Here is a 15,270-nt window from a genome sequence, read left to right as displayed (position 1 = left end):
ACCAGATTTTGTACATCCCATGTACCATGTGGTAAATAACCGTATTTATCCACCGTAAATAATAAGGAATTCAAATATGTTTTCGTTGTTTATTTTAGTTTTTGTTTACAAATGTAGTTTAAAAAAACCAAACAATTGAAACCCATTTTTGCACAGCAAAAATAGGATAATTGTTGGAATACCTCCCGCCACTAATAGATGTGGTTACCCAATCGCTTTTTGGAAATTTTCAGTGAGTCAGAAAATCCCAAAAGCGCTGCCCAAGACCGATGAACCCAAAGTCGAAGTGCCCAAACTCTGGAGTACCCATCCCGCTGGAGAACCGAGCTCCAGTCCAGTTGAAGTTATCCCAATTGAAAGTTGAAAAACCCCATTGTTGATCAAAGTTGACGTTTTAGCTCCAAGCGATTGGTTCAAGCTTGAGCCCAGCGATCCAGGAAGTTCCACTCGATGGCGTAGGGTTCGCAGGCTTTGGGTTGCAACGAGGTCCAGAAGAAGGTGCCGCCATTGGTGCGGGCAAAGTGCACCGGAACGTAGTAGTCCTCCTGGTCAATGGTTTGCAGCTCGCCGGAACCGTTCTCGTTATAAACGATGACCGCGTCTTCCTTGGCGCACTGGCGGATTTCCTCGATCAGGCGGTTCTCCAGATGCTCGTTGGCCATGTTGTCCATGTCGTTGTTGAGCCACTCGAACTCGGCCTCCTTCTCCTCGGAGGCGATGTAGGAGCTCCTCTTGGGCTGCTGCTCCTTCTTCAGGTTGAAGACGTGGCCGAGAAGGGGCTTGAGCAGGTTCTTCAGGCGACGAGAAGGCGACACTTTCGACTTGTACATGGTGGGGGAGTTCTTCTGCTTGCTGATGGCCGACATTTGAGATGGTTTTCGTAGATAAATTTGTGTGTGCGTAGAATGTAGAATGCGTGTGCGTGCTGAGATGTTCTCGCTTCGACGGTCGGATGCTGTGTGATGCTGTCTCTAAGACCAGAGGCGCTATTTATACCTTCTCGCAGCCAGGAGCGGATCCTACAGCATCTCAGCCAATCACAGCGCTCGAAAGGCAGGCAGGTGCAAGGATCCGAATTTTCACACGTTAGTCGGTGGCTGCAGGTAGGTCCTGCAGGACCTGAGACCCGAGATCTTGTGCGAAGCGTGGGAATCTCGAGCCCATTTCTCCTTCCAAGACTATTATCCCCCGGAGGAATCCTTGGCGTGGGAACAGCACATTTCTGGCCTTCTCTCGGAGACCCATTTATTGTTTTGGATTTCGGATGGGTTTGTTGTGCCAGTTCGTCAGAAATATGTCGATCCTGTAACCGAAAACCAGCTACAATCTGAGCCAAATTATCCAAATCGTGCACTTTCATTCTTATGGTTATTGTTTGGCCGACTAGTGATGGCATCGCCAAAAGTCCTTTGAGGCACGATCTCGAGATTTCTCACGTTCGGTTGGGGAGCTCTTGGTTATTTTTGTTATTTAAGTAATTGGTTTCCAGGCTAACTTCGTGTCACGACAGGGGTTCCATTTTTTAACATCACTAGTTGATTCTTTCTTGGTTCAGTCATCCAATTAATTGAATGGGGGTTCATTTTTTGAGAAAGTATCGTATTATAACTCATTTATTGTGGGACAATATGATTGTTCGTCTCACATTTATATTTACAGCTTGTGGGAAACTGTAACTCGTGTTCTAATGGCACCCGATCATTGCAAAATTTCCGACTGCAGGAGAGGTCTGTTTTGACATTGAAGTGCATCTATAAATGTGTATCAAATAGCAAATATTCTTGGGATTGTTGTATATGTATGTTTCAGCACTTTATTATCATGCTGTCTCTTCCTCGTTTGAATTTATTATTTTGAATATCTTTATTAAATTTATTACCCCTTTACTTTTTATTGAAAGGGTAAAATGTATCCATTAATTGGATTAATTGGAAAATAAAACGATTGGCCACGGTAATCATCTGCAATTTACAAATTCAACAATCTAAAAGTTAAAGCCCCATTGTTTTAAGAATGTCGTAAGTCTATAAACGCTTTAGATAGGTATTTATTTATTTAGTTCTGATTTATTCCAACTATCCTTTTAACTTATAACTTTTAACTTATCAAAATATTAATATTAATTTTATTAATACCATTTTATTAATAACTATTACATTAGTTTATGTATATTAATACAAATATCGATTTACTTTGGAAAATGTATAATTTATTTTTAAGATTTTGTAATATTTAAGCAAAAATATTTTTTTAATTCGGATAAAACTCTTACATTAGTTTATGTATATTAATAAAAATATTGATTTACTTTGGAAAATGTCTAATTTATTTTTTAAAATTTTGTAATATTTAAGCAAAAATATTTTTTTAATTGTGATAAAAAAGTATTAAAGTCAATAAAAATATCGATTTACTTTGGAAAATGAATAATTTGTTTTTAAAATTTTGTAATATTTAAACAAAAATATTTTTTTAATTGTGATTTTATATTATTTATAATTTAATATTTAAATATTATCTTAAAAATAATTGCTCATACTTTTTTCTACAATAATTTATTATTTATTTCAACTATTTTCATTAATTTCGAATACTGATAACCAATATCGTATGCCAAACTGTACCTAGATGTATGCTTTTAATAATAAATCTGCATCAACTATATGTAAAAACTATTTACATAAGGCCCACACAACCTTATGTATGATTATTCCCCCTTTTGGAAATGCTGGAAAGATCGAACCGATCCGTGCGGCTTTTTCGCATTTATTATTGAGATAGGATTGTCTTTGTTGCTGCTCGTACGGCCCTTGTTTTTGTTTATCATCTTAGGGACCTGGACGGGGTCCCTCACTACCTGTTCCGATGCAATTCGAGATTTATTTTGTCCAGGGCCCAACCCTAAGAAGGAGCGCAGAAAACGAAAATCAGAAATCGCCCCGAGGTAACAGGTTTCAGCTCAGCTCACACCGCTTGATTTTTCGAGTTTTTCGAATCCACAACAGGTTTTGATCAAAAGGGAACAGGTAAAGGTTTTTTCGAGTTAAGGTTCTTAGGGTCTTGTTGTTCCGTGAATGGGGAAGGGGTAAGAACGGTTTTTGGTTTACAAATTCTTGGAAAACCTTCAAGGAAATTAAAATGACAAAGGGAAAGTTCGAATAAAAAATCAGAAATGCAAACAAGTTTCAATATTAATATTATGTATTTATTCATACGCTTAAACATAGATGGAAGACAATGATTAAAGCTGGATATTTATGCATTTTTAAATGTCCACTTGCTGAGTGTGGAGTTAAAGCTGATGCGGATGTTTAGAGACCGATTCCGTTGGAGTCTTAAAGCTGTTTAGGAAGTGGGTTTTCGGGATTTCCCATTTTCCCCGATCACAGTTGGACGAGCTCGGCTTCCAGTTTCTCGTTCTGGGAGTTCTGGAACTCCTCATCGGATATTGGCAGTGGGATTTCCTTCGGGATGGGAAGGCTCTTGAGTTGTTGGTGATTCGAAGCCTTGAAGATTTTGCAGGCCACCTTGAAGATCTTCTTCATGGCCTTGGCGGGGGTGTAGGTCTTCTTCTGGCAGACTTGCCCGTAGGTGGTGTTCAGTAGAGTTTCGTAGGCCATTTTTGAAGCTATGTATTTCGCTTTGTGGAGGACTGATCTTGACTGTTCAACGCTGGGATTGAATTTGATGTCCTATTCGAAATGTCGCTCCCTTTTTATACCCGATCCTTGCACAACCAACCCCTAAGCGGCGACCAATCAGGACGGGTCCTGCCGCAGGTGTTTTTCGGTTTCTCCAGATATGAGAGTCACGCATTCCTCCACTCTCTGCAGGTAGTTTCGGTTCGGAATGGGTCCCTTTTCGAGCGACCCTTGCACGTGTGCAAAGTAAGGCCACAACTTCGAAGGCCCTAAATAAATCTCTCCCTCGATTTCGTCGTGGGAGAGTATAATTTCAGTCGAATACTTATCGGACGATGCGGCAAGCATGCACAAAAATGCCGAAAAAATAACCATCCCTTTTTCATGGGTTCGGGTTAGTAATTTGAGTGGTTTGTTTGCGGAGGACTCGGCTCGAATTTATGCCTTGATTAGTTTTTGGCTATTAATTGTTAATAGGCTGACAGTGGAGGATAAAAGTGACAGACCCTCGTTAAACACATGTTGTCGGCAAACGAAAAATATTTACACGTCAACATTCATTTTTGATCGGTACAGGTAGATTGAGGTCCTTTTCAATACAGTGAAACATTAGTTTAGGGAGCAAACGATTTTTCTTAATTTTTCGATGGCTACAGAGAAGTTAAGATCAATGTGAGGGGTTTTTTTTGGCAGGCTTCACTGTCTTCACACTTGCTCCTTTGGATTTCGAATTTTCAGGTCTTATTGAAATTCAGATTTCACTGTTTATTGCAGGGACAATTCCCTACCCTTAAATCTCAGTAAAACTATAAAGATTTTTCTGGTTTGCAGAAACCACTTCAGAAATATGCTTTTACTGTGACAGGCTTCACTGTCCCCACACTTGTTCCTTCTTCTTTCCCCTTGTTCTTCACAATGAAAATTAAGGTTTCGTTTCGTGTCGAAATTCAGATTTCGTCTCCTTTTGAAATACTTGGCACTTGTACTTTTGGAATTCATTCCTATTCCAGTCGGGTAGAGTCGAATCGTATTGGGTGGAGTGAGATAGGATCTTGTCCTATCCACTTGGGGGGTGAACAATAAACTCAAATGTTTGTGGCTCGCTTAACTATTCCACAGGCATAATTCCTTATAAACACTTACAAATTTTATTTTCGTGGCGTTTCAAGTTTAGTTGTCAGTGTCAGGTTTCCCGAAATTCAAGCGCCTGAAGCCTGCATAATTAGTTTGTGGTCAAAGTGAAACAAAATACTTTGGAGTGAATTTTATTATACTGATTTATTGTGTATTTTTAATATGGAGAAATTATGTATTCTGAAGGAAGATTAAACTAAAAATTTCGATGAAAAATACATATCAAATTTTCCATATACAACTAATATTTCACAAGAAAATGAAACATTCGGTCATTTCTGGTCAGCACACAAAAAGGAGAAATTTAAATATTTACTCTTCTTAAATCTTTTATTCCTTAGATTTGGGGAAACATCGCCGTTAATATTTTTTTTTTGGAGGGTATGGTATTTAATTTATTTTGCCTTTTTTTTTTTTTTTTTTGTTTTTCTGAATGCACAACATTTGAAGAATATTGCGTAAAAATGTTTGACCCGAGTGAAACTTCCGAAGTTATAGGTAGTTGAACTTTAAAACCCTCTCCTGAAAAGTTGCCAATTCAAAGCCGGTGAACACGATCCTGCAAAATCTACTGGACGACTTTTCAGGCTAATGTCACGTTTTGGACTTCAAAGGGTTACCAAAAAACCAAAAATTGAATTTAAAACAAGAAAGGAAAGCTAACTTCGGGCGGAGCCGAAGTTGATATACCCTTGCAGAATATTCTGTAAATTATATTCTCCAAAATTATTTATATGATGCATTCTTAATACTCATAAAAAATTCCAACTTCAACTTTAAAAACACCAAAGTTATGTCATTTCCAATCGTTCAGTTATATTGCAGCTATAGGATATAGTTGGAATTTTATATGGGTTTTATATTTGGCCAATCAATCCGACCTACCAAATTTCATAAAGATCGGCCGACTATATCCTATAGCTGCCATATAACTGATTGATCGGAAATGCCATAACCTTGGTGTTTGTGAAGTTAGGAAGTTGGGATTTTCTATGGGTGTTATATTTGGCCTATCAATCCGAACTACCAAATTTCATAAGGATCGGCCGACTATATCCTATAGCCACCATATAACTGATTGATCGGAAATGCCACAACTTTGGTTTTTGTTAAGTTAGGAAGTTGGGATTTTCTATGGGTTCTATTTTTAACCAATCAATCCAACCTATCAAATTTCATAAGGATCGGCCGACTATATCCTATAGCTGCCATATAACTGAACGATTGGAAATGCCATAACTTTGGTGTTTTTAAAGTTAGGAAGTTGGGATTTTTTATGAGTATTAAGATTGCATCATATGAATAATTTTGGAGAATATAATTTACAGAATATTCTGCAAGGGTATATCAACTTCGGCTCCGCCCGAAGTTAGCTTTTCTTTCTTGTTTTTAGTTCTTTCTGATGATCCAGTAACGAGTTATGTTGTTCACCGCCAAACCTTTTTTCTTGGAGGCACCTACGGAGCTTGGCTGCGAACGGCTCATTTATTTTTTTTTCGATGAAAATTTCTGAGAACATAGTTTAAATGTTGTACTTTGATACGCTTATAAAATAATTAATCTGACATTTAGTGTGTTACAAAATTTATGAAAATGGGCCTTTTTTGGCGGAATTAATCATACCCCCTTAAAAAGACGTTCGATTACTGATTTAAAAATGGGCTAATAACAAAAACACAATAAAAATTCTAATTCACTCAAAATGTTGTCCCAACATAAACATTTTTAGCTGACAATTTTTTAGCTAATTAATATATTTCAAATATGGAGGGTTAAAAGATACAAAAAATAATTTCTCAGGTGCAATGTCTTTGTTTTCTTCTAGAATAGATAATAAACTATATGTATAGGCATATAGTATCCCATAAACTATGTATAGGCAACCAAAAGGTTATCGGATTTCTGTTAATGTTACAATAGCCAAATATTTGTATTTTAAATATTAGCTTGGCCTCATAAATTGAACTAAAAATTCTAATGAATGAAACGAAATATTTTATTTTCTGGACAATGCACTTCAAATTGCACGCCAGCAGCTTCGCTAGATATAAATCGGTACCCAAGGAAAATTGATGAAGTCGCTGATTGGAATGTGGTTACCAGCATAGCGAGTCCAATTTAATAACCATTTTTCAAACAAGAATTATATAGTGTACTTATTCAGAGATTTAGCTCGACTTCCAATGGGTAATAAATATTGTGTTTTTTCCTTCATATCCATTTTTAAAATCTGTTTTTAAAATGAAAAGTTACCAATTTCAAAAAAATAAAGTCATATAAGAATTTGTTTTTTTTTTTTTTTATTTCTTATTTGATTATAAGTTGTTATATCTAAAATTTTACATGGAAGACAATGATTCTTAACCTAGTACTTATTAGAAGACCCTAACAAACAAACATGGAAGACAATGATTCGACTAAGACTAACTTAAGGCTAATAAGACACGAGGAATCACAATGAGTTTACGATAGTAACGCTTGATTGTGAAAATTGAATATCAATTAGAGTTGTGTTTCCCTTGGGTCGAGTGCCCAAAGAATCCAATCTATGCCTAATATCACCCTGAGATTACGAACATGCGAAGCTGAACCCGCATCCATCCGACGACCAATGGACGGAGACACTTGCACTTAAAGCTGCCAATTGGAGATTTTCCTGGTGGGGGATTTCTAGGCCTGGACCCATCGGTCGAACTGCTGGCGCAACTGCTGCTCCTGGTGCTGGCGAGCTCCCTCGGCCGAGGTCCAGAAGAAGGTGCCGCTGGTGGTGCGGGCAAAGTGCACCGGGATGAAGGTCTGCTCCGGATGGACGGGCACGATGCTCTGCTGCTGACCTTGCTGCACGATCATGGCAACGTTGGTGGGGCACTGGCGGAGATCGCTGTACAGTCGCTGCTCCAGCTCCTCGTTGGCCATGTTATCACAACTGGCCGCCGGATCTTTGCGCATGTCCTCCAGCGAGGCGTTGACTGCATTTTGGTTCTGGATCTCGGCCAGAGTCTTCCGGAGTAGCTGCTTCTTCTTCACCAGCCGCAGAAGGGGTTTGACCAGTTTCCTCAGACTCCGCATGGCCATCGTGTGCTGATCTGATTTCTGCTGCATCACCTTGCTGCTCTCAAACTTGTATTCCCGTGTGATGAACGACATTGTGTGCTGGGACTTCGAGATTGAAATAAAACTTGGGATCTTGAGTTGGTTGCACTCGGTTGAGAGTTGGTAGTGTTCTGTTTTCCCTGCTCCCGAGCGGCTCCTTTTATACGATCCGCTCTCTGGTTTCTCTCGGTGGGGGAGAATTCTCCCGAAGAGCGGTGTTTCTCTCGATCAGTGGGCTCAGCCAATGGGAAAGCAGACTTCAGGCAGGTGGTTGCACAAGCCCAGAGAGCGAGAGACAAAAGAGAAGAAGGAGAAAGTCTCATTGTGATTTGGAGAATATCCTTACCCTTGTGAAAGTTGGGTATGATGGGTTTCAATGAAGTGTAATTATTTTAAAATAAGAGGTATCTTAAAAAATCTTTTCTCTAACTTTTAAACTAGACATCAAATTAAAAACGATTTAAATATGAATAGAAATTTCAACAAAGCGAAATGAAATAATAATTCTAAGTATAGATTAATGTAAGACCAGGTTCCCTATTAATTCAACAAGAAAAGTAGGTCCTAAAACATTTTCAATTTTTAATTTAGTATTTATATATATATAATTTTAAATTTTTAAAAGTGTATATTGCAAGTATATTCAGTAACTAGATAACATATTTTAAAAATAATAAAAAGTATTGATACAAATAATAAACATACATTTTATATATTTAATTTGGTAAACCACAACAACAATAAAATATATTTTATTTCAGCAAGCATATTTGTATAAGATACATTTTTTAATTTTTATTTCTTATCGTTATAATTTTAAATTTAATTTGTGTCGATGTCAATACTATTTAAAAAAAAAGTTATGTTTCCTGAAAATATCATATTTATCCCACATGTTTTAAATGCTGGGTATTACCCGCTCTAGTTGCTCAATCCCTGCAGGTTTTTAACGGACTTTTTGCTGGTCTCACAGATTTCGCTCTGCTCTCGACCTTTCTCCCCCCTGGGACTGTTTCTCCCTCACAGCCTCTCTCTACCTGCTTCATTCTGGCGCAAAAAAAAACAGAAATCCCTAAATCCCAAGACTAAAATTCCTGGAGAGCACCGAGCGGACAAGTCGCAACTTGTTGGAAAAATTCCAACCCCGAGTGAGAGGGGAGAGAGATTTTAAAATTCGACACACTATCCCGAAAAAAGACGGAGGATATGGACAAACAATGGATTGGCATATCAGGAAGATACAATCTCGCCGCTGGAAATACCCGAGCGAGCAAGGGACTTGTCCGTTATTTCATTGAGACAGCCCAGAAAGTGCCTTTCTGTCCTTCCGTCCGATCGTCCTTTTCCCATTTTCCCAACCTGTAGGTAGTTAAGCAAAGTAACGTATTTTTCGGGTACTTGCATTGCGATAGAATGGGATGGGATCGGACTCTCAAGGTTAGTCAATATGCATTAATGCCGCATTTTGGGAAATCTTGGCAGGTCCTTTTCAGCTCCTTCCGATCGCATTTGTTTGTCATTGTTGTTCTTTCCCGGTCCGAGGGACCTGCTCTGTTGATGCGTGAAAAATTTACGACGCGGGAGAAGCACGTACAGATACAATCTTCAGAGTTTTGGTTTTTGGCTCGGTTTACGCATTTTACTGGAATTTCATCGGCACTTCGTTTATGAGTCGCCTTCCTAATTGTTATTTGCCCTTTTCCCTTGCCCCGAAGGTTACTTTCATAATTTTGTAACGGCTCCGAAGACTCGAGTTTCTTGTAACGGTCGTTTCGTCTCTTGGGTATCCTGATGATTGTTAAGAGGGTCCCTAATTGGCCCCCTGTCCGGTATTCCAGCTCCTGATTACGCAGATCCTCTTTGGTTTAAGGTTCCCCTTTCTTCAGACTAAACCAGTTTATTTTTTCAGCAATATACGCATATCAATTTCATTCGCAGTGACTCCAAGTCAAAGGGGTTAATCTGGACTCGATACTTTTATACTTGTCAATCGTGACCTGATTTGACCCTCTCAATACGCTGCACATATTATTCACCCTTTTGTTTTCTTCTTTCTTTATTAATGAAAGGCTTATCAGGTCGATATTATGCAAATTTTGTTATTCCCCATCAGAAAAGTGTTCAGGTGCATAAATTAATAATGGGGGAAATATGGAAATCGGGAGCATTATTTATTTAATTTGAAATGATTTTCCAGTTCATTATTCATTACTCATAAAAATCACAACTCTTTTAAATGTTTAGAAGCTTAGACATGAGATAAGACTTTCGAATTTACTTATTTAAAAATGTATATTAAAACAGATAGTTTATGAAATCTAAGCATTTTTTTTTAGCTATTTCAATGTTACGTCTTATCAACCAACACAATTTTTATACATTTACAGAATAATACCTTCTGCACCTTCTTATCAACCAACATAATTTTTATACATTTGCAGAATAATACCTTCTGCAAATGTATAAAAATTGTGTTGGTTGATAAGACGTAACATAGAAATTGCAGTCAAAAGTTTGCAACGCAGTGAAGGAGACATTTCCGAACCCATAAAGTATATACAGTGACAAACTTAATTATTGGCACAGCAAGCATGTTAAACTTTGAGGCTATTTTTCTTCTTATAACATGCTGATATTAAAATAAAACAAAATATTTTTAGATAGAATCATTAATTTTATGTTAAATACAAGTGACTTCATTAATTTATCTTTTATAAATAATTTATTAAAAATAAAAAACCAAAGAATGGACCGAATTTGCCTGAACAAAATTATTGGCACACTTGGGTTTTAATTAACTATTTTGTTAAAACTTTATCGATTTGGCCACTTTTTTTTTATTATCACATTTGCCTCTAAAATCTTAATAGTATAATGATTAATTTTATAGCTTAAATTGTTTTAGTGCCTTAAAATAAAGGAAAAGTTGTTTGACTTTACAAGGTAAAAATAAAATCAACCGCAAGTGTCCAAAAATTAAAATTTAATAAGCAGGATCAATGCAAATCGAAAGTCAAAATTGGGAAAAGGATGCCCAGAAGCCATTTTTCCCATTCGGAGTCCTTTACTACATTTTAAAGGACCCACGCAGTTGCAAAATGCAGGGCACACTGGCTAATCCATGGCTTTGAGAGGCCAGGAAAGCGTAAGGATCGTATAAAAGGACAATGTCAACCTCCAGATCTCCTCAACACGTATCGAAGTTGATGATAAGAAGGACTTTGGTAAGGATATTCACCCAACAGCCCTTTTTCAGGCCCTGCATGATGGTTTCTACAAACGAATTGCTCCTAGAAAAAATCCATCGGCTTGAAAAGGGTTCTAACATAAGCTCTTTGCTTGGGGAAAGGATTATTAAATCATACGTGAAGGTTGAAAGGACCCAAAAGTCGATTGGCATACTCAGATATAAATTTCGGTGTACTAAAAGGTTGTTTTTGACTTTTAAAATCTATTGATTTCTTTTTGGTTCAATTCATTTGTAGAAACCATCATGCAGGGCCTGGCAAAAGGCTGTTGGGTGAATATCCTTACCAAAGTCCTTCTTATGTGTGTGTGTGGAGATCTGGAGGTTGACATTGTCCTTTTATACGATCCTTACGCTTTCCTGGCCTCTCAAAGCCATGGATTAGCCAGTGTGCCCTGCATTTTGCAACTGCGTGGGTCCTTTAAAATGTAGTAAAGGACTCCGAATGGGAAAAATGGCTTCTGGGCATCCTTTTCCCAATTTTGACTTTCGATTTGCATTGATCCTGCTTATTAAATTTTAATTTTTGGACACTTGCGGTTGATTTTATTTTTACCTTGTAAAGTCAAACAACTTTTCCTTTATTTTAAGGCACTAAAACAATTTAAGCTATAAAATTAATCATTATACTATTAAGATTTTAGAGGCAAATGTGATAATAAAAAAAAAAGTGGCCAAATCGATAAAGTTTTAACAAAATAGTTAATTAAAACCCAAGTGTGCCAATAATTTTGTTCAGGCAAATTCGGTCCATTCTTTGGTTTTTTATTTTTAATAAATTATTTATAAAAGATAAATTAATGAAGTCACTTGTATTTAACATAAAATTAATGATTCTATCTAAAAATATTATGTTTTATTTTAATATCAGCATGTTATAAGAAGAAAAATAGCCTCAAAGTTTAACATGCTTGCTGTGCCAATAATTAAGTTTGTCACTGTATATTCTTGATCAGCATGTCCGTCCGTTTCTACGCAAACTAGTCCCTTAGTTTTATCTCCTGAAACTTTCCCAAAAGATGTACATATTTATATTGCAGGTAAAATATGTATAAGTTGGAATGCGCCGGAACGGGCAACTATATCAAATAGCTCCCATTGAAACAATCGGAAAAAAATTGAAAAAGGTATAACTGCTTTGTTTTTAATTTTTTTTGTTCTTTGGGATTTGGTTATATTTAAACACTATGGAACTACTGTTTTTAAAGAATTAAAATAGGACATCTATATTATTTAGCTCCCATAGAAAAATAAAAAATTTTAAAATTTTTACAGAAATTAATGTAATGATTTTACAGTCACAACTTTATAGGTTTTATTATTCTCTTTACTAACAACAATGCTAATTTTTCAAAAATAATTTTACGTTTTGTTAGTAATAATTAAATTCAATGTGGTTTGAATTAAAATCAAATGAGATGATTCCTTAAAAGGTTGTTTTTGGGGAAGTGCAAGTTAATTTGACTTGTTTTTTATTTATGTGGGTGTAGAGTTTTATTTTATAGCTGTGCAATTGAATATGCCTATCTGTAATTTCATCGAGTTTGGTATTGGTAAAAAGATTGTTGAAATGTTTAATACATATGCAGATAAGGTTCTTAACTGGCAGATGATATGATAATTTCAGAGATCTAATCAAATAATTATTATAAGTTGATTATTAATATTTATCATTACACAATAATATGCTCATAATAACAAAATTATTATAAATCTCGTTGTTAATTATTAAATTTTAAATAACTTTAAAAATAAATCTCGTTAAATTGAATGTAAATTAATAAAAAGATTTCAAAAATTTAAGAAAGCAAATAATTCGTTAGTTAATTAAATAAAAAAAATGGAGTAAAAAATACTGACGGGAATACAAATCCTTCATAAAATCCTATCATATAGACTTAATTTCGAAATACAGTTTTTTAATTTTTATAAAATAATATTAGCATCACCTTATCGATAATTTTCTTTTTAATATGAAACTTTTAATTAAATATTATTTAAGGTGTTCACTTTAGCATTTGTTGACAGAATTAAATAGATAAAGATTATTGTTGAACTATAAAGAATCGATTGTTTTGGTTACTCTCTGTACTCGCTTTTTGTCGTTCCCAAATTGGAACATTTACAAAAATGTTTTATTGTTCGACAAGCAAAGAAAAAAGTGAAAAACAATGAACTAAAGAAAGACTACCGATCCCACAGTTTCGGTGTTTACACACGTGCAACAGTTTGTCGTCCTGAAAATATGAAACAAGTCTAGACATGATCAGTTGGTACAATTTCTCCACCGTTCTAAAAAAAATTAGGTCTCTTATTTGCCAAAGAGCTCAGTGTTTTAGGGTTTTTTAAGTAAAGGTTTGTTAGAATCTTATCTGCAAACATCATCAGCCGATCTCAGCGATCTTCGCGACGATGATTGCTTTTTCATGGCTGTTGATAGACGGCAAGTAGAACGTTAACACTAACTCCGTGAGGTGCATTAGTTTTGGGTCATTTTAGGGTTCGACTCGTTTCGTTTTCGTCTCGTTTAATCCTCTTTTATCTTGCATTTCTGATGTGTTTGGGGTTTCTCTTTGTGTTTCGTATTTTTACCTGCCGATGCTGTGCGTTTTGACCCTTGCACGTGTGCAATGATGGACCCTTTTCCAAAATGCAACAATATACAATCCACAGAGGTGGGGGTGGAAGGGTACCATATATGACCGTCGAATGCCACTCCAATCCAGCGTAATTGTGACCTTCCGGAAAAAGGGATTAAATGCCGCCATTGTCCAACATCGATTTTTTGGCCTGAAATCAGAAACGCTTCTTTCCACATAAAAGGGTCCTATCAAATGCAAAGAGTTCTTTGGTTTCACTTCAATCCGACAAAAAATGTACCCAAAATGTAAATATTTTAAAATTGTAAGAGAATATTGCGGAGCGAAAAGAAGTTTCCCCAAAATAATCTTTTGAATAGAATTCAAATTCGAGGGCGATGTTATTGTGAACTCCGTTGATTGATTGATGGGTTGGGTTCGAATTATAAAATCAAATGAGACGATCCCTTAAAAGATTGTTTTTGGGGATGAGCAATTGAGTTTCTCCTTCGTTAGTTTTATTCATGTGGTGTGGGTTTTATTTTATAGTAGTTTACTTGAATGTGCCCGGCCGTGGTTTGATTTATTTTGGTATTGTAGAATAGAGTGTTGAATAGTTTGGAATAATAAATTCGATACGATTTACAATTCGCTTATTTTTTAATTTTAAGGTTTTTTTATGCCCTTGCATTGGCTATTCAAATTTCAGTCATAAGCTTGCAACGCAGTAAAGGAGACATTTCTGAAGAATATATATTGTTGATCAGGACTATCAGTGAGTAGATCTAGCCATGTTTGTCTGTCCGATTCTACACTTGAAAGTTTTAAAGGTATTTGAAAGAAACTTTACCCAAATATTCTCCAGGTTGTGTATACATACATAGGCACGAACCGCCGAGATGACTTTAGAAATTCGGTTTCCATATCAAAGGGCTGCCATAGGAACATTCCAATATTAAACCAATATAAATTGTAAACAATAAAGGAAGCAAACTTCGGCAAGCCGAAGTTAATAATATCGACTTTATATACCCTTGCAGTTATTACAAAACGAATACATTTCTATTTATATTCCTATATTACTAAAAACAATGAAGCTACATATGTCGATTTTGCGCTGCATTTGGCCATCGTTTCTATGGCAGCTATATGATATTGTTGTCCGATTTTAATTTAATTAAAACCGTAATTCCATAATATTTAAATAATACCAAATCCCAAAGAACAACAAAAAAATTAAAACAAACAAAGTTATAATTATTTTGAATTTTTTTCCGATTGTAGTCGCCCGAACCGGCTCGTTTCGACTTATATACTACCTGCAATAGAAAGACAACTTTTAGAAAAGCAGATATCTTTAAAACTAAGGGACTAGTTTGCGTAGAAACGGACAGACGTATTGACGGACATGGCTAGATCGACGCTCCTGGTGATGCTGATCAATACTTTTTAGGCTCGGAAATGTCTCCTTCACTGCGTTGCAAACTTTTGACTGAAATTATAATACCCTCTGCAAGGGTATAATAATAATAACCAATGCTTTGTTGTCTTGAACTTGAACTATAGTAAACATTTT

The 15,270-nt window shown here is 36.1% G+C and overlaps 3 protein-coding genes across 3 annotated transcripts; all 3 read right to left on the bottom strand.

Moving 5' to 3' along the window:
* Positions 1–75: 75 nt before the first annotated feature.
* On the bottom strand, positions 76–978 carry LOC108038941 (enhancer of split malpha protein). Its single transcript, XM_017115834.2, has one exon. The coding sequence runs from the start codon at positions 864–866 to the stop codon at positions 414–416; it is 453 nt and encodes a 150-aa protein (XP_016971323.1). The 5' UTR covers positions 867–978; the 3' UTR covers positions 76–413.
* Positions 979–3,183: 2,205 nt separating this feature from the next.
* On the bottom strand, positions 3,184–3,670 carry LOC108038942. Its single transcript, XM_017115835.2, has one exon. The coding sequence runs from the start codon at positions 3,618–3,620 to the stop codon at positions 3,384–3,386; it is 237 nt and encodes a 78-aa protein (XP_016971324.1). The 5' UTR covers positions 3,621–3,670; the 3' UTR covers positions 3,184–3,383.
* Positions 3,671–7,096: 3,426 nt separating this feature from the next.
* LOC108042493 (enhancer of split malpha protein) lies at positions 7,097–8,000 on the bottom strand. Its single transcript, XM_017120817.2, has one exon. It carries the CDS (start codon positions 7,920–7,922, stop codon positions 7,446–7,448), a length of 477 nt encoding a protein of 158 aa, XP_016976306.2. The 5' UTR covers positions 7,923–8,000; the 3' UTR covers positions 7,097–7,445.
* Positions 8,001–15,270: the final 7,270 nt, after the last annotated feature.

The sequence above is a fragment of the Drosophila rhopaloa genome, unplaced genomic scaffold (assembly GCF_018152115.1).
Source record: "Drosophila rhopaloa isolate 14029-0021.01 unplaced genomic scaffold, ASM1815211v1 contig_47, whole genome shotgun sequence".
Classification (NCBI taxonomy): domain Eukaryota; kingdom Metazoa; phylum Arthropoda; class Insecta; order Diptera; family Drosophilidae; genus Drosophila; species Drosophila rhopaloa.
This window is presented reverse-complemented; position numbering and strand designations above follow the sequence as displayed.